The following is a 24939-nucleotide window of genomic DNA, read 5'->3' as shown; positions in this document are numbered from 1 at the left end:
CAGATTATTGATACGTTAGTGTATATTGCTAATTCTATTAGACCTGATATTTCATATGCTATGAGTAGACTTAGCAGATATACTAGTAGGCCTGATGATTCTCATTGGAAGGCATTGGAGAGAATTCTTAAATATTTGAAAGGAACCATGACATATGGTATCCATTATCCTGGGTATCCCACTGTATTAGAAGCATACAGTGATGCTAGTTGGATAACTGACACAGTAGATTGTAAGGGAACGAGTGGATATATTTTCACTCTCGGTGGAGCAGTTGTGGCTTGGAGATCTTCTAAGCAAACTGTGATTTCACGATCTACTATGGAAGCTGAATTAATAGCCTTAGATACTACCGGACATGAGGTAGAGTGGCTTAAGAATTTATTATCAGAAATTCAACTAGTTAAAAAATCAATACCAGCTATTTTTGTTCTTTGTGACAATCAGGCTGTGATAAGTGTTTGTAATAATAAATACTTTAATCATAAGATGAGACATTTAAGTATCAGACATTCTATGATAAGATACCTGATAAAGAATGGATACCTGATTTTGGAATATGTAAAGTCAGAAGATAACCTAGCGGATCCTTTGACGAAAGGATTGGCAAAGTCGAATGTTATACGTACATCAAGGGGGATGGGATTGAAGTCCATTAATTAGGTCACCAATAGTGGCAACCCAACCTTCTTGACTGGAGATACCAAGAAGAAGGTTCAATGAGAAGAACAAACTATTTGAGTGACTGGATAACACCATTAAAATATTATTATAGGTTCATCCCTAGGGTGTGAGTGCTACAAATGCAATGGCAAAGGAAAAGCGAAATGCTTTGAAAGAGTCCAAGACTAAGGCGAGATATTGAATTACAGGTACCCTTGGAGGACTCACCTATGTGAGTGTGATTGTGGGGTTGCAGTCTATGGCAATTGGGCTATTTCCTAGAGCGCTCATGAATCCAAGATACGGTGCACGACCTTTATGCACCACCTTGAAATGAACCTGATATATGCCGTACTATGTGTGTGGTGTGGAGAAGCCTGAGTTAAAGATTCTGGTTCAAGACTTGGTTCACCATGGATCTTTCAGATGGAAACACGCTAACACTAGGTAAACGTTCAAAGCCGCAAGCTACCTCTATTGATGCATAGTACTTAGTCAAAAGAAAGAAAATTGTATTCTATTCTGTTCTTTAAAATATTTTAATCAGGTGGGGGATTGTTGGTTTTTCATCTTAGAAATAATTAAAATATTTGATGTAAAGTGAAAATAATGTGAACCATTACTATTGTTCAATGTATCGGTTCGGTTATCTAGATTTTATGTCTTGGTACTTGAACCAATGTATGCCTCTTAGGGATATGAGCCTTAACCGCTTCCCAACCAAACAAAAGGTTGTGTCCTTTGATGAATTAGAAATATTTTCAATGTATTCTCTAATATTTGAGAAGTTGTGACTTCTCAAAAGTGCTCATTTATTTAAGTTGTGACTTTTCACAAGCACCATTTTATTTATGTGATGTGACTTTTCACATGTACCATTTCATTTAAATAAGTTGTGACTTTTCACATGTGACCTTTCATTCTCTATAAATAGGGAACCCCACCCACAAATTCATTAACTCTAAATTCTCTACAAAACTTAGAGAAACATCTCATCCTTCTCTTTATCTTTCTTTCTTTAGGCTTTGGTTATTTTATATCGGGTTCGAGAATCTCCTTTTGTGTGTATCGACGAGGAGATTAACGGGAACCGACGTTGTTGTATCTTGAGAGTAGACTGTCAAGAAGCCTAGTGCATGTTTAATATTGGAGGTGGCGGAATCTACTCTAAAGAAAGCGTCTATCACAACGTGCCTCAACACCGGGTTCTCTCTTTCAAATTTGTAATTGTTATTTTACATATTCTCTAGTTTACAAAAAATTTCAGAATATATTTCCCAACAGATGATGTGTGGTGTAAAAAATTTCAAATAACACTACTTGAATGATGTTAATATTTATAATGAGTTTTAAAATTTTTCAATAGCTATGAAAGCGTAAACACATATAATGATGTATAGTAAAACTAATGGTCACGTTACATTACAGCCTCTTAATTCTTAATTTACCTTATCATTTACAAGTAAGTTTCAGTTCAATAAAAAAAAAATAAAAAAATAAAATTAAAACACATGAATTATGAATTTCAATGAGCAAAGTCCGATGAATCAATAGTTGTTACAAGTAAATTTTAACAAGTAATTTAGGCTCCGTTAGGTTGTTAAATTTATCTAAGTTCAACTCAATTCAATCTAATTTTAAACTAACTCTAACATCTAAATACCTAACTCTCAAATTATTAAATTTATCTTAACTCAAAATCTCTTTATATGTAAGACTTATAAACTTTTTTAACTTTCTAAACTCATATTAACATCTAAATATATTCATAAATAAATTCTATAAAATTTACTTTATTATATCAACTCAATTCAACATCTAAACGTTACTTTATTCTCTTTTTTTCACGAGGCACTCGCGAAACCAAACACGCCTCGACAGCCTCAAGGCCCTCAATAGTCGACACAAACTCTTTAGTTTGCAAATCGATCCCCATACTATTGTAATATTCGTGTTCCATTTGCTTGGCCAATAGCGCCTAATTCTTTCGAAGTTTCGACAGCGTAGTACTCAAATCCCCCTCACTCGGCACTCCTCTTGCACGAAACTCAGTCGGGGAAAAATTGCATGCACTCAGGCAGAGAGATCCAGCTGAGCAAGAGGGAGCTCAGCATTGCGCCAACATGCAATTCAATCGCATTCACCAATCTTCCTCTGTAGGTCTCTTCGGATCTGACTCAGTTTATGATCTCTCTGTTTTTGCTTGTCTCTGTTCTTATTGTATACTGGTTGTTTTCTTCTTCTTCGTATTCTTCTTCTTCTTTTTATTTTGTGTGGATTTTCCTGGTTTTGGGGAAGTGGGGTTTGATGAGTAATTCTGGGGTTTAGATAAAAATTTTTGGTCTGATTTTTGTTTGGATAGTGGTGAAATACGTTGGAAATTTCCATTTCGGATAAATTTTGTTTCACATACTCGGAATTTTCAGTACTATATTTTGGTCTGATTTTTGTTTGGATAGTAATGAAATACGTTGGCAATTTCCATGATAAATTTTGTTTCATATACTCGGAGTTTTCAGTACTAGAGTTTTAACTTTTAACGTCTAGGAGACAGTGATCTTTTGGCATTTCTTTTGTTTGTAGCAACTTAATATGTTTCTTGATGTACAATACAGCAATTGTTGACGGGGTTGGTTGGTGCAAGTAGAGGTACATAGTATGTTGGAAAGAATTAGGAAGCCCATGAGTTAGTCGCTTATGTGGATGCTGTGCATTTTGCTTGTTGACGTGCGGGAACTCGTCAGTTATATCTGCCTTTTATATGTTGTGGCTCTCATTTGAGTTGAATGGATCTTTATCATGAACAATTGGGCTTGCTTGTGTGGATTTTATTTTTCCAATGTACTCAGTTGCAATTGGACTCAATTTGTGCAATGCAAATGGTGGCTTTTCTATTGGGAAGCAGCTTGGATAGTCAACAATCGAAGCCATATTGTGTTGTTGAAATAAAAACTAACATATATAAGTTGTCCCAGTTCCTCAACTATACACACTTTATGCTGGGGATTGCAAGTAATTTATGCTCTAATTAATGTGAATTAGGTTATTGTTTCTCATCAAGAAATTTTGTTTAATTATGCCTCCAATATTGCTGTTGGGATTGTCAATTTCTACCAGTTTTCCTAAATGTGTATTACCTCTTGTACACCATCTTGTGTACTTGGGCTATACCTATTCTTATTAATACAATTGTTTACTTATAAAAAAAAAAATATTGCCATTGGGATCGTAGGTTCCAATCTCATGTTCTTCATGTTGTGGTTAGATCTTGTGCTAGGAGTCTTGCTGCCCTTTGGAAACCTTAGGTAACTGGCCCTGGTTTATTTTACTGTATGCGAATATACGAACAGGAAGTGTTAGGAACTATTCGATTAAAGTGTGCCGTATTTACTTATTAAAATAGATAAATAAATAGAAATGTGCTATATTTTACATGTTTTTTTTTTATTGCCACCAGGTTTCCAAGAATAGCGTCCCGACTAATCCCAGGGGTGCACAGGCCCTCGGCAATGAGTTTTCTGCAAGTGCACCTTGAGTAATTCAAGGGGAAAATCTCCCAGTCCGATGGCCCCTAGAGATTATTTGCACCCAAGGGGATTTGAACCTTAGACCTGGGGGGAGCATACTCCCAAGCCCAAGGCCTTTACCACTTGAGCCAACCCCTAGGGGTATGTGCTATATTTTACATGTATGCCCTGTTACCACCCCTAAAAGAATTATGACCTTATTGATCCCTTTTAAATTATCTAAGTGCATGGATTAATTACCATTTGGACGACTGCCTTAATTGATGGCCTTTTGTGTTCTAAAGAAAATGGTCAATTAAAAGTTCTACCATGTGGTGGTGCATCTGGATGGAGAGGTATGGTTGCAGCTTTGAGGATTGTGAACGGACAATGGACAAGCTTAGAACTTTTTTTTCTTCAAACTTTATTCCATTGGTCGATTGTAATAGACTTTAACAACATGAACATACATGATTTCCTTGTATCTTTAGACACCCATGCCTAGGTGTTGCTCTTGTATATGTCCTGTGTATTTGGCTTCGCCTTTCTTTAATAAAATTCATATTTACCGATAAAAAAAATAAGTTCTACCATGGATGTGGTTTTATGAATTTTGGTTTTTCATGTAATTTCACATATTGCAGGTTCTTAGTGTAGGTTAAGTTGTGGAATACATTTCTATCTGCTTATCTTCATCTATATTTGGAGGTCTTGTGACAGCCCCTTCCAATAGTCCGCACTTACGGAAGTCTGGAAGCAGACCTGTTTTCTCTGATCTTGGCACAATCAAGTTACAATCATATAAGTCTTAAGCATTTTCTGTTCACTTTTTTCCCATGATTTTTGTTTCCATTAGATCTAACACATTGAATGTCTTTCACGTACAGATGAGCTGGAAAATGGTGTTGAGGAAGGTTTCTTGAATTCAATAGATGCAAATGATATGAAGGGTGTGAATACTCCAGTGAGCACTGCTGTAATCATGCCGTCACCAATTTTATTATGGAGATTCAAGGTTTTACTAGTTTGATATGATATAAATATTTTATAATTATTATTTTTTAACCCCTAGGGGTTGGCTCAAGTGGTAAAGGCTTGGACTTGGTGGTATGCTCCCTCCAAGTCTAAGGTTTGAATCCTCTAGGTGCAAACAATTTCTAGGGGCCATCGGACTTGGGGAGCTTCCCCTTGAATTACCTAAGGTGCACTTGCGGGAAACTCATTGCTGAGGGCTTGTGGACTCCCGGGATTAGTTGGGACTCTGTACTAGGACAACCGGTGCCAATAAAATAAAAAATTATTTTTTCAGTTTAACTTTGAGTTTAGATATTCGACATAGAGGAATTTAGAGATAGATATCATGGTTCCTTCTGATGAGTTGTCTTTTCATTTAAGTCAAAGGTATGCTTTATTATGCTCTTGTTTTTTCCCTGGTTCTTTTCATCTTTGTTACCAAGTTTGTAATTTAGACTATGTTCAGGTACTGTTATTCTTTGTCTGGGGTTTCAGTTGTTGCAAGGTTAGTTCCATTTTGTATTTTTAGTACTGATAGGAGCAGTAGCATTACATTGGATTTGAGGTTGTCAGGATTTTCTCATTTTCTATATGTGAATCTTGCAGATTGGATGGGATTCTGTTATGAGAATGAGTGTGGACTTGCGTGATTTATTTCTATACGAGGCATTTTTGTATTATAATCCTCTACTTCTTATGGTTAGTTATTGTTTTCTTATTGACAATAGACTATCTTCTCAATATTTTTATATTTTTTTACACTTTTTATCAGTAAAGTGACACATTTTCTTCGGTATTGCAGACTATGACAGTTTGGCTTTGGGGAATTAATTTATGGTTTTTTTCCCAAGCCAGTGTCAATTATGCAAAAATTTTTGATCTCGATCAAAACCATTTAACTCACAGAGAAATTTGGAAGGTACTATATCACACTGCAAGATGTTGACTCTGTTATTTCACTACCAATAATGTCTACTGATGCTTTTGTCTTTGTGTTATTATGCCATGCAATAGCAGCTTACCACAATTTCCTTTTTTTGTTTTTTTCTTGGGGGGGGCAAAATGTGTCCTAAGCTAAACTCTCTTCCTCATCTAAATTGATTCTTGGATTTTATAAATGTAGTTTGTGTTTGAAACTATCTTTTCTGTTGAAGAAGATGTCCAAATTAAGGTGTAGTGTTTAACCTATGTTCTAGTTTTCCATTACATCATCAATGGAAGTTGGAGATAGATTTGACTTAAATTTGTCTCATTTTTACAAAATATGTCGTTTAGTTGGCAAAGAATTAGCTACTTGTTTCCTTATCATATTTATTCACTTTTGTCATAAAGGCTGTAGTAACAGTAAGAAGTATTAAACTTCTCATGTAACTAGGGTCCAATTATGACTAAGACTTTAGATATAATTAATTTGTAAAGAAACAAAAATCTTTGTTTGAGTGGCTGAGGGATCCTGCCCTTTGTCTGGAGATGATATTTTTTGTTAGTCATCATATTGTCGTGTGGGTTTACACATTTACATGCAAGATATTTAATATTGAATCCTGTAAATTGTTAGTACATTCTTCTACCTATTTCAAATTATTAATTTATTACTTTATACTTATAAAAGAAAACAATGTTTCTTCATGTACATGCTATTGTGGATATGTCTCCATAGTAAGTCTGACCATCAATTTTTTATGTGCAGTGTGCCACATGGATGACTATCATTGTCCCAACTAGCATGACAGCATATCTTTATCTTTATTCCAATGGAGAAGTATCATTGGCCGCTTCACAACCAGTGTAATAGATGCATCCACTCATGCATTTATTGAAAAATTCTTTTATTTAATTATTTGATTCCAGTAATTTCTTTTTCACTGTAAAAAGCTACTTGAAAATTTTTGTTTATACTTCATGAACTGTTTGCACCTATCAAAAAAACTTTATGAACTGTTTGTGAAGTGTCTTCACACACAAAAAATCTGGCATGCGATAGGTAGATTCCTGCTTACCTGAAAAGGTCTAAAACTTGGATCATTTTAATCCTTATAATGAAGTGACACCATGAGCTATTTAATTTCTATAGTAGTTTTGTTAGTTGTTTATTCATGTTTCTATTCTTTGGTCGACTGTAAGTGCATTTATACCTGTCAGGTCATAGCCTTGTGGTAAAAAAGGGTGAACTTGGAATGAGCTGTTGATTCAAACATTCTAGGTTCGATTCTGCTTTAGAAGTTCCACTAGATTACCTGATACATAGTTCTGGTGGGTGGAGTCAGGTATCCAGGGTTTAATTCCCAGGGTGGGTCCAAAGGGTTCTGCCTTGATGAGGTTCCATGTCATGAAAGAATTTAAGGACATTTTTTCTAGATACATTTTTCCTAGAATTCTTTATTTAGAACTTTGGTGTGATTGCTACATTGTATACGAATAGTGAGGATATTTATGTAGAAAACTCTTATTTGTGCTTTGATATTTAAATTGAGTTTGATGCATTTACTGGACTTCAGACTAGTTTTAATATTATTCTAGATGGGGAGTTGGCCAGATTCGTGAACATGAATGTCTACAACAGAAAACGTCTGCTTATTCAGATGACTTGATCTGTCAAGCATAATTGTTTTTGATAAGTAAAATACTATAACCATATAATCTGTCAAGCATAAATGATATATTTGTTTAACATTTGTCCTCTATGTATTTCAGTTTAATGCTCCTGAATTGTGTATATCAAGTCTATTTTAATCTTACCATAAGATACTAAATTGCTCATCATCAGATATCCCATTGACATATAATTGATCTGTGTTTTGCCATACTTTTACTGGCATGTTGAAACCATTTCAACTGATTAACACCAAATGGGACTCTTCTGCAGGTGCTCCTATATTGTGCTGTTGCAATGATTTTAGTATTCCCATTTGATATTTTTTATATGTCATCACGCTATTACTTGTTAAGGACTCTTTGGCGAATACTTCTTCCACTACAGGCAAGTGTGTTTTTGTTATCTTCTTCTTTCCAGAAAACTTGCATGTTTTTTTCTTCTTGCCGATGACAAAGGCCAATAAGTACAAAAGCTCCTTGCATGTTTTCTAGGTTTTCACAAATCTTGCTTGTACTTTTTTACTTGCTTCTTCCTTTTAAGAAGGTTAGTGAATTGAAAAAAGGCATGTACTGTTGCCTTTCTATAATACCCCATTCTTGATTAGGTTAGGAATAGTACTTCACACTTATATATAAAAAAAAAAAAGGAATAGTACTTCAAACTTTCCATAGCACTGGGTAATAAGAGTTCTATTAACGCTATAAACTTTAAATACTACCATGCACTTTATTAAGCCTAAAAATGATAAATATAACAATCTGGCATAACTAAGGAAAAATCATATTATGATATACAAGTCCAAACAAAATTCAAATCTTCACTAGGTCAACATCTCCTCTACTGACTCTGGCTTGCAAACCTGTCCTCATTGTTATCTGGCATTTTAAAATATAAAAACAAAAATGAATTGAATGTTATCAAGTTAAATTTCTATGAAAACATCTTTACAACATTTAACATGAATTGTTTGCTTTGGTACCACCGCATCCTCATCATATGGCCAAAGGAAACTATTGATAAAGAATAACATGTATTCATCCATCATGATGCTTTCTTTCATTTAACGTAAAGGTAACAAATGTTAACTTTTGAGAAATAACAACCTTATACTGCACCACGTTTAATGACCAGATTCACCTCTTTGGTTTTCACCCTTTTATTATTATTAGATTTACAAGAAATCTGAATTACTCATGGAGTAAGGGCTATCATATATCCAAGTATCTGTCACACGTTAAAATTTTTCAATCTTGAACTTTCGGTATAATTTCGCCAACTGATCTTTACTGCTTGTAAAATTCTTAACCAAATTCCTCTAAATGTGTAGGGTTTTATGTGGGAAGCTGTTATCTGCCTTTTTAAGGGGTTTAAATCCCTTTATATAGGAGTAAAGGGTAGTGATAGGCTTACTACCTATCTACTACCCATCTACTACTTGTAGTGTTTTTATTTTTTTTATCATTTTATTTTAAGTATTTTTTTAACATCTTTAATCATTAAGAAAAAATTAAAAAAATATATAAATTTACTAATTATCACTTCCTTAACTATTAAGTAAAATAAAAAATTATAAAAAAAATCAAATGTAAAAAAAGTAGTAAATTAGTAGTAAGAGGGTAGTAACCCTATCATTTTCCAGGAGTAAAACCTACTTGAAATTGAGAAAAATCCATGCTCTAGTTGGCCCCTATTTACTGGCCATGCCTTGAAGTATCAATTTTTTGACAAGTTTTTTATTTTTGGGATAAGTGCCTTGAAGTTTCAATTTTTTTCTAATTTCTAACCTAATAGAACTTGGATTCCACTAATTGAAATATAAGAAAAAAATTTCTTGATTCTAAATGTCCCTTTCTTCAACACTTGTCAAACGGTTTCAAGTTTCACTTAAAAATCCCGTTGATTGATCCCTCAACCAAATGTTTTTTCTTTCAGTTGACTTTTTGAAATCCTAATCCTAATTTGGATAGGAAATCAATGTTTGACCTTTTAGTTCTCCAAGAAATTTATTTATTTTTCTTCTGAAATATCCTATTTCTTATCACAATTGAGGCTTGAGGACTCCTTCATGAAGATTGAAGTCTGAGCACCATAGAATCTGAACTTGATCACATGTACCCCAAAAACCAAGTCATAGTCATAATTTTTTAACCCTTGAGTCCATCCTCTAATTTACTGTAATTCTCAATGTCTAACATCTCTCTAGACACTTTTTTGGTTTCAAAACCTTGTTCTTGATATGTACATATAACTTTTTATAACAGGAAAGTCCCTACTTGGATACTTTCCATTAATGAAAATCCTAACTTAACCAATCATTTCCCATAAAGCTATGGAGAGTTGGGGCATTTTACTTTTATGGGATGATTAACAAAATTTACTGTAATTAAACTGCGTTCCAGTGAATAGAACTACAATTAGGTAGCATTTTTCAATGCATGATACTTTATAAAAACTTGAAACAAGTGAATTCACTGTAAACAGCATAATCATTAATCACCTATCAATTGAGATGAAAAATTCTGGCAGGACTTTGATCCCACAACTGTAATGATGCCTGCACGGATACTTTGGTTTGTGGTCATTGTTACACAACAAATATGGTATCAACTTGCAATGGGAGGGCAAGAGTTTTAGGAGTCACACTAACCTAAAGCTCAGAGGGTCATCGGCTTATAGGGGTCCACCACTTCCTGTCCAATATCCCATTACACCCAAGTTCATAAGATAGGACAAAAAGAGAACTTTTTTTAGGTCCTGATACTCATTATGCCTAGCATTGAATTGATGGGGTATTCGTCTTTGCGGGTAAAAGAGTTGAAAAAACATTACCTGAGGGCTCACAATCGGCTGACTATGTATTTAATGTGGGCTTATTTGATCAAATCATACTGCATAATCTTTTAAAAGACGTATTATGAAATTGCACAATCTGTGCAATAGGTGAATGCCAGAACGTGACATGTGCAGCAACAAACAAGCGAAGCTAAGGAGCTATTTCTGGGAGAAATACATCATTGAAACAGTATTCATACAGGCATTTGAAAAATCAAAAGCAAATTTGTTAACAGAGTTTTTTCAATTAATTGTACACAGCAGTGTGGTACCACTCTATCCCTAAGAATATCCACCATATATCAACCTCGCTTTCTATAGAGAAGAGATAAAGAAAAAGAAGAGATATAGTGATTATGCTGTAAGGCCTTGTTCGTTATACCTAGGAGTGGATGGTATATTCTGCCCTATTTTGGTGGGGTAAATGCTTTCTTCTTTGTTTAGGCTTTTGTATGCTGTTCTAAAATGAGATTTTTTTTTTTTAAATTTTAAATTTTAAATTTTAAATTTTAATTTTAATTTTTATGAATACAGGCAATATCATTTTCTGATTTTTTCTTGGCCGATATCTTGACCTCCATGGCGAAAGTATGTATCATCTTTCTAATTTAACTGTTGTCTATGTCAATTCCCATTTTTATCAGTTGTTTAACATTTGGGTATCTAATTATTGTATCAAACATTATTATATGGTTGTTTCTTCTATAATAATAATAAAAAATAGATTTTTTTTTTATATATGTAATAACTATATTTTACTTACAAAAAAATTTAATTACGATACATGTGCACAGACACGTACATAGATAGGCATGCATATGTTTTCTCAATTTATTCAGTTATTTATTTTTTGTGGAGAAAGTATGGGATAAGCATAACTACAATCACAACCCTCGTTTATGTAACACCCCATTCCCATAGGATAGAGATATTACTAACATTCATAATATAATGCCCGGTAAAGAGATTCATATCTTGAAATACCTCATTTATTGAAAAGCATTAAAATGTTAAAACTGAATTGAACATAATTGTTTCGAAGACTGAATGTAAAGTAAAAGAACATAAACTAATCCTATGAATGACATAAAAAGAAATCTAATTTTTGTGTGAATATCACTTATTCCTTCCTAATTCTTTGTACTAAATCTACTCCTGGCCATCCAGCTCTGTGTCATCATAATCACCATCTGTGAGAATTACACATAGAAGAAAACATGAAGACAAACAAAAATGAGTTGAATACTCAGTAAGTAACACATCATACCGTAAAATATAATTTAGCCTAGTATGGACTTAATTTCTGAAGACTCTTCATGACATACATACAGCATCACAGATTCATAATTAAACACGTAATATAACTTTATGAAAACTTTACGTATATATATATATCGTCATAGATTCACATAGTATATATATTCATCATTAACATGAGCGGAAACATGCATAATCATGGCAAACATGTAACATGAATGCATAATAACTTGTTTATCTTGTCTTAACATGAAGTGAAACACGCTTGAGTCCGTGTTTCACCTAACTTGCATTACATAGGTGAAACACGGATGAAACACGCTTGAGTCCATGTTTCACTTAATTGGCATAACATGGAGTGAAGCATGCTTGGGTTCGTGTTTCACTTAACTGGCATAACATGGAGTGAAACACACTTAAGTCCGTGTTTCACTTAACTGGCATAACATTGAGTGAAACACGCTTGAGTCCGTGTTTCACTTAACTGAAGCGTGTTTCACTTAACTTGTGGTTAACCATGCTTGAGTCCGTGGCAATGTCTTAAAAACTTCTATCTTTCTTAATGTACGAGAATTTATTAGGCTTCATAAACTTTTCTAACATGGCATATTCTTGTTCATGACATAAAATAACATGGCATGTTCTTGTACATGGCGTAGCATAACATGACATGACATAGCATGATCTGAACATTTTATGACATTCCATGGCATACATGATCTAAGTATTACATGAACATGGCATACATGATCTAAGTACTACATGAACATGGCATACATAATCTAAGTATTACATGAACATGTCTTGCATAATTTGGCTATTCTATTACATGGCATACTTGACTTGGATTACTACATGAACATCTCATGGCTTCCATATGTTTTTAGTAACGTTCAATCAATCAAACAACAAATTCATTCATTCAACTATAATCTCATATTTCATCATAGATCGTGAAAGGGAATCTAACCTTGACTTGTCTCTTAGCGTAACGCGGATAACAATCATAAGCACATCATATTTTCATGCATAACAATAAGATTCACAGTACTCATGCATTTATATGATTATACTATTTACCTCTTAGCGCTGCTTCATGATTTCCAACTTGTAGCGCGTTACCTATACGAGGTACTCGATGTTACTAATTTTCTAGATGAACGTGTTGTGGTTGTTTACGAGATTAAAACAAAATTAGAATTTTAACATAGTAGTTATCTTGTTTCCTTGCAAAATAAGTAAATGCTTGTAATATATAGTTAATTGTGACTAAATAATTTAGTAGTGTTATTGGATTTTTCTGTGAAATACGAGCCCAAAATAACATCAGGCCCACATTGATTTAGCCCACTCGGAAAGTAAGGAGGCATTCGACCGACTGGGCTTAAGGCCCAAGGCCCATTCCTAGATTAAGAGTAGAAGCTTTCTTTGGAAGGCATAAGGCCAAGACACAGAGAGCTCTTGATTATGGGAGGGAGTCGTGCGCTAACAGGGGACTCACCAAGGGAAGGAGGCTGAGGCAACGGTGGCTCTGGGGTGGCTGAAAGCGACCGGCGACGTGACTAGATCCTCTGGCAGTGGTGCGATGCAAGAGAGAGAGTGAGGGAGTTAGACCGAGAACTGAAAATCACGGGAAGAGAGAGAGATCTCGTCGGGGACTTATCAAAAAGGAGTGGGTTCAACGGGGTTGGGCTGGTCGGCGATTTTTGGGCAGCCGGGGGTATTGCTCCAACGTCCTAGGGTGGTCGGCGGTGGCTGGGCAGAGTATATAAGGCTTATGCGAAAGTGAGTTCTTCCTCCATGTATTTTTGTGTGTTTAAATCATAGGGTTTTCGTGGGATTTTATAGACGATGGGGAGGGGAGTGGCGTGAGTCCTCAGGAGGTATGCTAGTGTTTGAAGTTGGCTACACTTAGGAAATTATTCCTACGAGGATATGGATTCTGAGAGGATTTTTGAAGAGTTTGAGTTGGGGTTAGTCTCAAACTAGGAACCTAATCTAATATGGGAACCTAATGGATAACTATACGAAGGTTTGATAGGGAAGGAATCACTATTTTAATTTATCTGTTAGCATATTTCATAAAATGATAATAAAAATAAAATAAATAAAAAAATATAATACTAGTTTTAAGTCCTAAATTTGGCCGTTACAGTTTAGCCTTCTCTTGGGGTTCTAGAGTCGGGAAATGGTTTTAATATCTATATTTGGATATATACTTGCAACAATACCTTTGTCAGTGCATATACTTGTTGCTTTTGTGCAGGTTTTTTCAGATCTGGAGCGTTCAGTATGTAGAATGCTCCATCGACAGGTCAGTGTTCTGTTGTTTAGCTTGAGTTTATGCATATTCCAGAATAACTCTACTCGGCTTGTTTTTCTGTTTTAAAAGAAAATTTCATCAGGTTCCATCTTATCTTTTTGGCCCGGATTGAAAGCCAAGTTGTTCTTTCTTTCTATATTTGGTTCTTTCACTTTACCTGTTCCATGTTAGATTTTCTCATTATATATTGTATGTTGGTGTAACCAAATGAATCCTTCTTCACATTACTAAAAAATGCAACAAATTTCTAATTGATGGAATCGAGTGGGAGATGTGGTCTTCTAGGAGAGAGTAGATCAACAAAACGGCTAAAATTTTCTTTTTATCAATTTTCCTTGAAATTACTGTTGAGTTGAAAGATGCATTCAGATAATTTTGAAACTCAATTAATAACCTGTGAGAATTCGGTCCAATTACTGCTGATGGTATATTGTTGTGAAAATTGATAGAGGTTGGTGACATGTGAAAGCAAGTGAGAAGACTGTGTGATGTTGTAAATCCTCTGACAGTATCTCCATGACCCTTAGTCATCAGCCTTTCTTACTGCTTAAATTCCTAATGGAGCCTGTAGATTTTCCTATTATTTTAAGTTAGGCTTGTGAAAACTTTCACTTGTCTTTTTATTGGAAGTGGTTTGATATGAATTTGATGCTTCATATCTATCATGTTAAGAGATTTTATTTTATCTATTTAATCAAGCAGGTTGCCACTATTGCATGGTTTGAAGCTGATTCTGTTTGCGGCAGTCACTCCATTGCAATTCCTTTAGTTCTTGTCTTGCCTTACCTTTTTCGTTTCTTTCAATGTCTTCGACAATACAAGGATACCCGGGAGAAGACAACCCTTCTGAATGGTAAGATCTCATGGTAATGTTACATATGCAGTATCTTATCCATATGTTGTTTATCATCCGTTCTCTCGTGTACATCCTGTGTATATGGGCTGTGCCTATTGTTTTCATCAATAAAAGTTTTTATTACTAATAAAAAAAATTGTTTAGATTGATCTGTTATGCTTTCATTGTCTCAATTTTGTAGTGACTTTATTTTCTTGTGGTTTCAGCGTTAAAATATTCGACTGCAGTACCAGTGATTTTTCTTTCAGCCCTTAAATATCATGTCTTCCCTGATAGGTGGACAAATTTTTATCGGCCTCTCTGGCTTCTCTCTAGTGTTTTGAACTCTTTATACTCATTCTATTGGGATGTGACCCGGGACTGGGACTTGAGGTATGTCAACTGTTAATAACTTCACAATATAATGTTTTAATCAAACTTATCCCTTTAACTAACTTTTTTTTCGAAGTAACTATAATCGCATGGAAATCATAAATCCTTTTCCTACTGTTTTCTTCTAGAATCATTTATGTAAAATCTAACACCTTTGGATTTTATGTGCACAAGTGGGCCTGTTTCTCACTTTGTTATTCTAGAAAGGCTAAATAAACTTTGATAGTCATATTGTGCCGCTTTATTTTTTGGATGACGAGGAACACCGGATATCGTGCAAACACAACATGTCTTTTACCCGGTTAGATCTTAGACCTGTGTAACATATTCACGTTACACGAATTAGGTAGATCATCGGCTTTTCACCGATGGGATGTGGCCCCTAGAAGTTGTTTGCAGTCAAGGATTTGAACTTTACACTTGGTGGGAGTATATCCCCAAGAGCAAGGCCCTTACCACTTGAGCAACCCTCAAGGGTTTTGTGCCACTCTATAACATGTTGTAGTCGAACATAGAGAGAATACTTGTTGTTATTCATTGATGTTCAACAATATATATACTACATATAGTTGACAATTATACCCTCACAAGTTATACTAATTACAACCATGTCCTCTAACACTCCCCCTCAATCTGGGGCATATATATCATATAAATCTAGCTTAGAACAAATAAGCTTTAACTGACTATAACACATGACTTAGGAAACATATCTGCAAGTTGATCAGTAGACTTCACAAAAGGTGTTCAAATGTCACCACTTAGTATCTTATCTCGAATGAAGTGACAATCAATTTTAATGTGTTTAGTCCTCTCATGGAACACAGGATTAGAGACAATATGCACTACAGCTTGATTATCACAAAATAACTGAAGAGAGACAGGAGCTTGAAATCCAATCTCTTTTAAGGAAGTGTTGTAACTGTGTCAGCTCACTAGTAGTGTTAGCCATTGCCCTGTATTCAGCTTTTGCATTAGATCGAGCTACTACTGTTTGTTTCTTAGGCCTCGTTTGGTTATGCAGTTCAGATGAGATGAGATGTTTTGTTGAAAGTTGAATAAAATATTGTTAGAATATTATTTTTTAATATTATTGTTTTTTGAGATTTGAAAAAATTGAATTATTTATTATATTTTGTGTAGGAGTTTGAGAAAGTTGTAATAATTATATGAGATGAGATGAGATAGTTTGATTTTTTGTAACCAAACCAACCCTTACTCTTCCATGTAACCAAGTTACCTCCTACAAAGGTACAATATCCAATAGTAGATCTTTATCTAAAGGAGATCCTGCCCAATCAGCATTTGAAAAGGCATCAATTCTAAGATGTCCATTTGGTCTATACAACAATTCAAGGCCAGGAGCTCGCTTAAGATAACGAAAAATATGGATTATAGCATCCCAATGTGAGACCTTGGGTGTTTGTAAAAATTGACTCACTACACTCACTGCATAAGATATGTCAGGTCTAGTGATAGTAAGATAATTCAATTTCCTAACAAGTCTTTGATACCGACCTGGATCTCCAAACAACTCTACTTCCTCTTTCAAGACTTTATGATTTGGGTTCATAGGAGTGTGACGAGTGTCAATAGGTCGTGCACCCAACGTGCCAGTTTCTTCTAAAAGGTCAAATACATATTTTTTATGAGATAGGTTAATACATTTTTTAGATCTACCGACTTCAATTCCAAGAAAATATCTAAGCTTGCCCAAGTCTTTTGTCTGAAATTGATCATGTAAAAATTGTTTCAGCTAAGCAATTCCAGCTGAGTCACTCCTAGTAATTACAATGTTATCCACGTATACAACCAACAAAATATGACCTGCATCACTATGTAGGTGAAATATCGAATGGTGTGTTTGGCATCTATGAAGACCAAATGCCAAAACAGCACTAGAAAACCTCCCAAACCATGCTCGAGGAGATTGTTTCAAACCATATACAGTACCTTGATGCTCCCCCGAGCAACAAACCAAGGTGGTTGCTCCATATAAACTTCCTCATTTAAGTCACCATGTAGGAATGTATTTTTAACATCCAACTAAAATAAGAGCCATTCCAAATTAGCAACAAGAGATCAATACCCGAACAGAAGAAGTCTTGGCAACCGGGGAAAAATTAGCATCGTAATCAATGCCATAAGTTTGAGTGTAACCCTTAGCAACCAAGCAGGTTTTCAGACGTTCCACAAAATCGTCTGGATAGAATTTGATTGTATATACTCATTTACAGCCAACAGGTTGTTTAACAGGTGGTAGGGGAACAAGTTCCCATATCCCATTATGGCGAAGAGCATCCATTTCATTTTTTATACTTGTCCTCTATCCCGGATTAGATAAAGCATCATGAACTGTCTTAGGAACAAAATGTAGGTAATGAAAGAGATAAGACATGACAAGAGACAAATTGGCTAATCAGATGTTGAGTAGCACAAGAATAGGTACCTTTTCGGAGAGCAATAGATTGAGAGTCTGAATACTAGGTAACTTAGGATCTGAAGATGGAGACAAGTTTGGTTGAGGCGTGGGAGCCGGGGGCCGCAAGTGACGCGAGTAAACCTGTAAAGGAACAAGGGAAGACACTGAGGGTTGGTTAAGGATGGGTGAGTGTGAAGGAGGAAGGGTAAGAGTAGGTAATGGTAGAGGATCACACTCAACAATTAAAGATGTGTCTGAAAAATAGGATATGGACTCAAAGAAGGTGACATCAACACTCGTGAAGTAGTATCTAAGAACAAGACTATAACAATGATATCCTTTTTGAGTTCGGATATAAACAACAAAAAGACACTTGGTAGCACGTGGATCAAGCTTATCAAAACTTGGGCCAAGGTTATGAACATAGGGAACACATCCAAAGATTTTTGGAGGGAGAGAAAATGAAGGAGAGGAAGGGAACAAGATGGAGAAAGGAGAGGAACCATTGAGGACTGATGAAGGCACAATTAATAAGGTTGTAGTAAGAATGCCATCACTCCAAAATCGTTTAAGAACATGCATGTGTATTAAAAGTGCTCGGGTTACATCTAACAAATGGCAATTTTTGCGTTCAGCCCCATTATGTTGGGGTGTATAAGAACAAGAAGTTTGATGAACATTTTCTTTATTACTTAAGTACGTAGCAAATGCACTAGATTGATATTCTCTAACATTGTCAAAATAACTCAGTTGAGTTCGGTTTAGATTTAGATCTCTTCTAACATTCAAACCAAGGTTTTGAATTTCGTACCGTACAGAGAAGGATATAGTTTTGTACTGGTTAGAATTTCAGCCATACCGGCCTTATTGGCCAATATTTCAACCCATACCGGTTGATATTTCGACCTTTACTTTTTTTTTTTTTTTCCCATTTCTACAAATTGCAAGCTCATTTTTTGACCCCCAATTCAGATTATACTCTTTATAATTTATATATATATTTATATATAATTTATTCATATATAGACTATTATTTTGAAATATAATTTATGTATAAAACTTATTCATATATAGACTATTCCTAAACGGTACTGGTACCAAAATATCTTGTTTCAATGCCTTGACTGAAACGGTCACTGGTACGGTATTCAAAACATTGATCCAAACACCTAACTTTCAAATCACTAAATTCATCTCAATTCAAAACTTCTTTACACGTGAGATCCACAACTTTTTTCAACTCAACACCTATTTATACGAGGGACCCACAACCTTTTTCAACTTCCCATAACTATATCTAAACTTATCTTAGGTGGGTCTCACAGAGCTCACTTAACCATCTCAACTCATTACTATTCATAGAGAACTCAACTCAGTTCAACATTCAAACGCAGCCTTAATTTCTTACTGAAAGACTTTGAACATAGAAAGAAGTACCCATTCGTGGGTGCCCCAAGTGGTAAGGGCAAACTTATGTGCATGTGTCCCATGTCACAGGTTCAATTCCCCTTGGGATCAAACTACAATTTAAGTGGGAGGCCATAGCGGTGAGTTGTTGTGCTAGTCTCCCTGGGGGATTTAGGTTCCATGGGTGAGTCCTAAGGGCTCTACCCTGGGGTGGTTCCCTCGTCATAAAAAAAAAAAAATAGAAAGAAGTTCAGATTGTGTCTTTATCAGAAACAACTATGTCATACAATAGTCATCAACAAATGTAACAAAATACTGAAACTTGTTTGATATAATGTTGATTGGTCCCCATATATAAGAGTGAACCAATTCAAAAGGACTAGATGCTCACTTATCAACTCGAGGTACAAAAGACACGATGGTGTTTGCTAAGTTGACATGCTTCACAAGGAAAGGAAGACACATTTCCAAGATTCCTAACTTGATGTTTCAAAAGAGAGAGAGGGGTGTCCAAGGCAGCAATGCCATTCAAAAGCAGATGATGATGAGGATGTGAGGGCTCGAGTGGGTGATTGTTTGAATCAAGATAATACAGACCACTAGGTTCATGTCCCGTACCAATCTTCTTCTCATCTTGAGATTCTGAAAGATACATATAGAGGGATAAAAGGTCACTGAATATTGAAGATTTTGAGTAGTTTTACTAATGGACAGCAAACTAAAGGAAAAATTAGGAGTGTATAGAACATATGACAAGAATATAGAATAAGTGAACTTAGTGGATCCAATGCCTGTAACTTTAGCAAGAGAACCATTAGCAAGAGTAACACTCTTTGGAGAATAGTATCTAAATTAGATAAGGAATAAGACAAATCGGTCATATGTTCATTAGCTCCTGAATCGATGATCCATGGATCTTGAGTAGATGAGACAAGACATGCAGACAATGTACCTGAATGGGCAAGAGTAGCTATGGAAGATGAAGCATGTGTGTGACTCAAAAGCTGATCATACTTATCCTTCGATATACTAATCATATCTGGAGTCGGGTTGGAGCTCGTTGACGGTGATGTAAAATCTTGGCAAATGGCCTGGTTAGCAGACCCAGATGGTCTACCATGTAGATCCCAACAATACTCCACTGAGTGGTTAGTGCGATCACAATCGGTGCACTTACAAGATTCACGACCTCGGCTGTGATTACCTTCGGCATCACATCCCCCACGTGCACCTCTACCACCCCGGCCTCCACGCCCACCAAGAGCAACATAGGAGTCAACCAAAGCAGATCTCTCACTAATTTGATCAGAAGACAATTGAGATCCTTGTCCAGATAACATGGCACGTTGAAGTCGGGAGAACATATTAGAAAATGAGGGAAGCTGTGGACTTGCCAAAATTTGGGAATGCACCGACTCATATTCAAGTTTTAAGCCAACAAGAAACCGAGCAACATTGAACTCTTCACGTTGTTGCATACGTGAAACATTAGAAGTGATAGATTGATACATTTTGAGGAGTTATTCACATATGCTCATCACTTGAGAATAATACTCTTCCAGGCCCAAAGTACCATATTCCAACCCAAAGAATTGCTTACACAACTCATAAATACGGGTTATGTTCCCAGCCCCCGAATACATCTGCTTGAGATGACTCCACACCTCTTAAGCAGTGTTAAAATGTATCAAAATAGTGCAAATATTAGGCTCAATACTGGTCAACATCAAGGACAAGATTGAGCATCTTCTTGTTCCCATGGAGCAAATGTAGAACTAGTTGAGTCAGACATTAGATCAACCAAGTGGGTACGAAGACCCTTTGCCTTTCAAAAACATTTAGGGCTCGTTTGTTTTCAGATATGAGATGAGATGAGATTAAAGTTAAAAAGTTGAATAAAATATTGTTAAAATATATTTTTTAATATTATTTTTGTTTTGGGATTTGAAAAAGTTGAATTATTTATTTTATTTTGTATTGGAAGTTGGGAAAGTTGTAATGATTAGATGAGATGAGATATTTTCTGAAAACAAACGAGGCCTTAAATAGATTTTGACCACAACATATAGTTCTTTCCATTCAACTTCACCGAAGTTATAGGTATATTAAAGTTTGGTGTAAGTGACAGTGACTCAAATTTAGTTGCCATGGACATAGAAAAATATCAATTCAACTTGGAGACAGAAAATCCACACAAAATATGAAATATGGGTGAAAAACCGAGAAACACAATCTTGAAAAATAGAAACCCAGCTCAATTACCCGAAAAATTGACTTGAGTAACCATATTTTGGCTCTATATCGGTCGGAATCAGCCTGTATCGATTGAAACAGGCACGTATTGGCTCAAAATCGGCCTGTATTTGGTCTGAACCGAGTATATATTGGTACCGACTTCAAACTAACCTTAAACATAGATTAGGTTATCCTAAACGAGGAAAAATGGTCTTGGTTTACCGTATTCTCGTTACCAAACAGGTGTTATTCCAGATAGTAACAAGCTCTTACTCCAAGTTGGGGGCATTTGCACTCAAGGATTGGATAGCTTATATCTACAACCAAACACTCTGAGGCTTCGACGTTGCCGGCAACAAACGGCCCTTCCAGCGACCGATGACCATGGGAAACTCGCCGGGATGCACAGAGAACAAGAGCTCTACTCTGGAGCCCAGTACTGGAGATGACATTGAAAAAGCATTGGAAGCACCTTGAAAATCCTACTGGTTGCTGACTACGAATAGCAAAGCCGGTGGATGCACGAACAACGATGGTGAACTTGGATCCGACAGTCGAACCATTGCACCACTAACCACCACTAATGCCGTTGCACAACCACCACCAACCGACTACTCAACTCTCGGATACCATGTAGTCGAACATAGAGAGAATACTTGCTGTTATTCATTGATGTTCAACAATATATCTACTACATACAACTTATCAGAAAAAATATATATACTACATACAATTGACAATTATACCCTCACTAGTTACACTAATTACAACCATGTCCTCATATCAAAATGTGGTTTCAAATTTATTTGCCCCAAATGTTATTATCTGGTTGTTGGAGCTAAATTGTAATTATATTGATACAAGAAGTTCTGGAGCCAAATTAAAAAATGGCTAGGTTCGTTTTTTGTTTGCGCGGATGCTTTGATGATCAATGTCTTTTTTTGTTTGCTTGGATGGTTTGGGAAAGATCCTTACAATGAACAACATAACAAAATGACATGTTATTGTGGTTGGTTGGCGTTGTATGGTATTAGAAGAGTGATGAGATGTATTTGCTTCACTGTGAGGTTGCTACAGCTTTATGGTATTTGATATTAGGTTTGTTTGGAATTGATTGGGTTAGCCCTCAAACTGTAGTGGACCTCTTGGCATGTTGGAAAGCCTAGTTCGGTTGTCCTCAAAGTGTCATTATGAAAAATTATCCCACGTGTTTACCACAATGTTTGTGGAGGGAAAGAATTGTAGGAATTTTGTTGATTGTGAAAAGATGGTTCAAGGAGTTTTTGTTTCATACTCTATCATTGGACAGTAGCTTATTACCATTTTTCTATTTATAGTTATCAAGATTTTCTCTCTTTTTTCTTTCACTACTTAGGTGTATCTTTTGTGTATTTCCTGTATATTAGGGTTACACCAAAATTAGTTGCTCAATAAATTTTTACTTATGAAAATCTAGGTTACTTATTCGGTGACATTGATTTTTCAGTAGAGTTTTACTACTGTGTTTGATAATCTTGTTTGGAGTTTGTGCACTTAATGTACTTACAGGCCATGTTAAGGAAAGTGACCGTACGTTTCTAGAAATTATTACATGTTGATCATTATTTTCTGATTGGTCGGTAAATGTCTCCTCTTTGCCAGTGGCTTTACTCGGATATTCAAGTTCAGCAAACCACATCTCTTCTCACACATGTTATACGGACGAAAATGGGTAAGCCTACTCCTATTTTGTTGGAGTAATTGAATTACAAAATTGTTTTTATGACCTTAAATGACCTGCTCAACTGATCCTAGAAGAAGATTGTTACCCAATGAAAGAGTGTGAACTGGCGTGGCTTGGTATTCCAATGTGACCCAAATTACCCAATCTGGAAATTGTGGGGAATGTGTCTCCACTCCCAGCTTTAGAATCCATCTCAAACATAATAAAGCTGATGCAAATTCACCAATCATTGTTTGACCTTGTCTGACTGGTTTTGTGATGGATCTAGGCTCTAACAATTATAGTGTCTGAAATCATTGTGTATATGTATGTGTGTTTGGATTCCAGGTTTATTTTTGGGTGATAGGGAGCAATCTGGTATTGCGTTGCACATGGACATACAAGCTGTCTGCGCATCTTCGCCATAATTACATAACGGTGTTCACTATCGCTGCTTTGGAGATTTTCCGTCGCTTCCAATGGATCTTCTTCCGTGTGGAAAATGAGTGGATTAAGATGAACGCCAAGTCAAATCTTCAGCTCACTACGAATGACATCACAAATGAGGAGGAGAAATTACTTTCTTCTACTGAGCACAATGTATAGTGAACCAGGTAGTCAACCTCTTGCAAGCCCCCATCATCCTTGGGTTTAGTAAAACAATTTAGTGACAAGGGTACTTTAGCATTCCGTTGGAGATTCCATTTTATAGGAAGATATAAAAACTTTTCCCTCTGTTCGTAGGCTGTCTAATTATTAGACTTCTTATTGGCTATTTATTAATTCATTTTGATTCAATGTCTTCGATAGTTGGATTTGTTGGTGCAAATTTGAATTTAAGTGCCTAATCAGAGTTCCTCTCATTCATACCAGAGTGCCGCCTTTTGCAGTTTTCTCAGATGATAATTTATGATTAAGCTCAACATGGTTCCTAAATATCACTGTTGATAATATTTTATAACTGTCGACTGCAATTTACCAAAACAAGGCAGGTGAAATGGCTCTAAATCACATCAAACAATAAAACCTCTAGTAGCCAACACTGCTATTAGCGCATTACCAAAAAGAGTGGCACTAGAGCCACCGCTAGGAGCTACCGTTAATGGTTTTGAGATCAAATTTTATAACTGTCAGACTGCAATTTACCAAAACAAGGCAGGTTAATGCCACTTTCTCCCAGACAATGGTGCCAGATGGTTTGCGATTTCGCATGTCTCGAATGGGAAACACTTGGGGTTCAGTTTTCGTTGAAATTGAACCCGTTTAATGTAACATAAATATCTTAACATGATAGGAAGAACACTCATCTTTCATTCAACGGGATTAGACAGCCTAGATGCATTACACCGCAAATTTCGTTAATTGTTGTTGTCAAAGTAAATTCCGTCTTCGATTTCTTCCCATGCCTCAAAATTCTCTCACTCCTGTGAGAAACCACAACAATGGCCTAACTGTTATTAGCTGTTTTGGTGGTGGGGTATACAAATCAATGCCAGGCAGCTGAAATGACGGGCTCATGGACTGCCTCAGCCCGCAGTTGGATGAAACTACTTTATATAGAGAAAATATAAATATCAGCCTACTGTTTGTTGAAGCCGCCGCACACTCAATGCATTGAGTGAAAAAAAAAAAAAACCTGTGTGGTGTGCTGCGGCTTCCGGCTGATGCGCAGCACAGCCCTTTATATATATATATATATAGACACACACACACATATCTATGGTCTTGCATTGCGTGATTATACAAGTAATTTT

General features: G+C 35.8%; 1 protein-coding gene across 11 annotated transcripts; it reads left to right on the top strand.

The window, feature by feature from the left end:
- Window positions 1–2613: 2613 nt before the first annotated feature.
- LOC108984396 (SPX and EXS domain-containing protein 1) lies at window positions 2614–24057 on the top strand. 11 transcript variants are annotated; one of them, XM_018956331.2, is made up of 14 exons: window positions 2614–2819; window positions 4814–4949; window positions 5057–5184; window positions 5650–5688; window positions 5790–5882; window positions 5986–6102; window positions 6874–6969; window positions 8050–8163; window positions 11146–11199; window positions 14135–14182; window positions 14894–15044; window positions 15254–15419; window positions 23125–23194; window positions 23534–24057. In XM_018956331.2, the coding sequence occupies exons 3-14, from the start codon at window positions 5113–5115 to the stop codon at window positions 23789–23791; spliced, it is 1278 nt and encodes a 425-aa protein (XP_018811876.1). In that variant the 5' UTR covers window positions 2614–2819; window positions 4814–4949; window positions 5057–5112; the 3' UTR covers window positions 23792–24057. The 11 variants fall into 11 exon arrangements, with proteins under 11 accessions (XP_018811876.1, XP_035550738.1, XP_018811877.1 ...); XM_035694845.1 differs by having other exon boundaries at window positions 4814–4959; window positions 5057–5133; XM_018956332.2 differs by having other exon boundaries at window positions 4814–4959.
- The last annotated feature ends 882 nt before the right edge of the window (window positions 24058–24939 follow it).

This window comes from Juglans regia, chromosome 10, assembly GCF_001411555.2.
Source record: "Juglans regia cultivar Chandler chromosome 10, Walnut 2.0, whole genome shotgun sequence".
NCBI lineage: Eukaryota > Viridiplantae > Streptophyta > Magnoliopsida > Fagales > Juglandaceae > Juglans > Juglans regia.
Note: the sequence above shows the minus strand (reverse complement) of the source record. Positions and strands in the feature narration are given on the sequence as shown.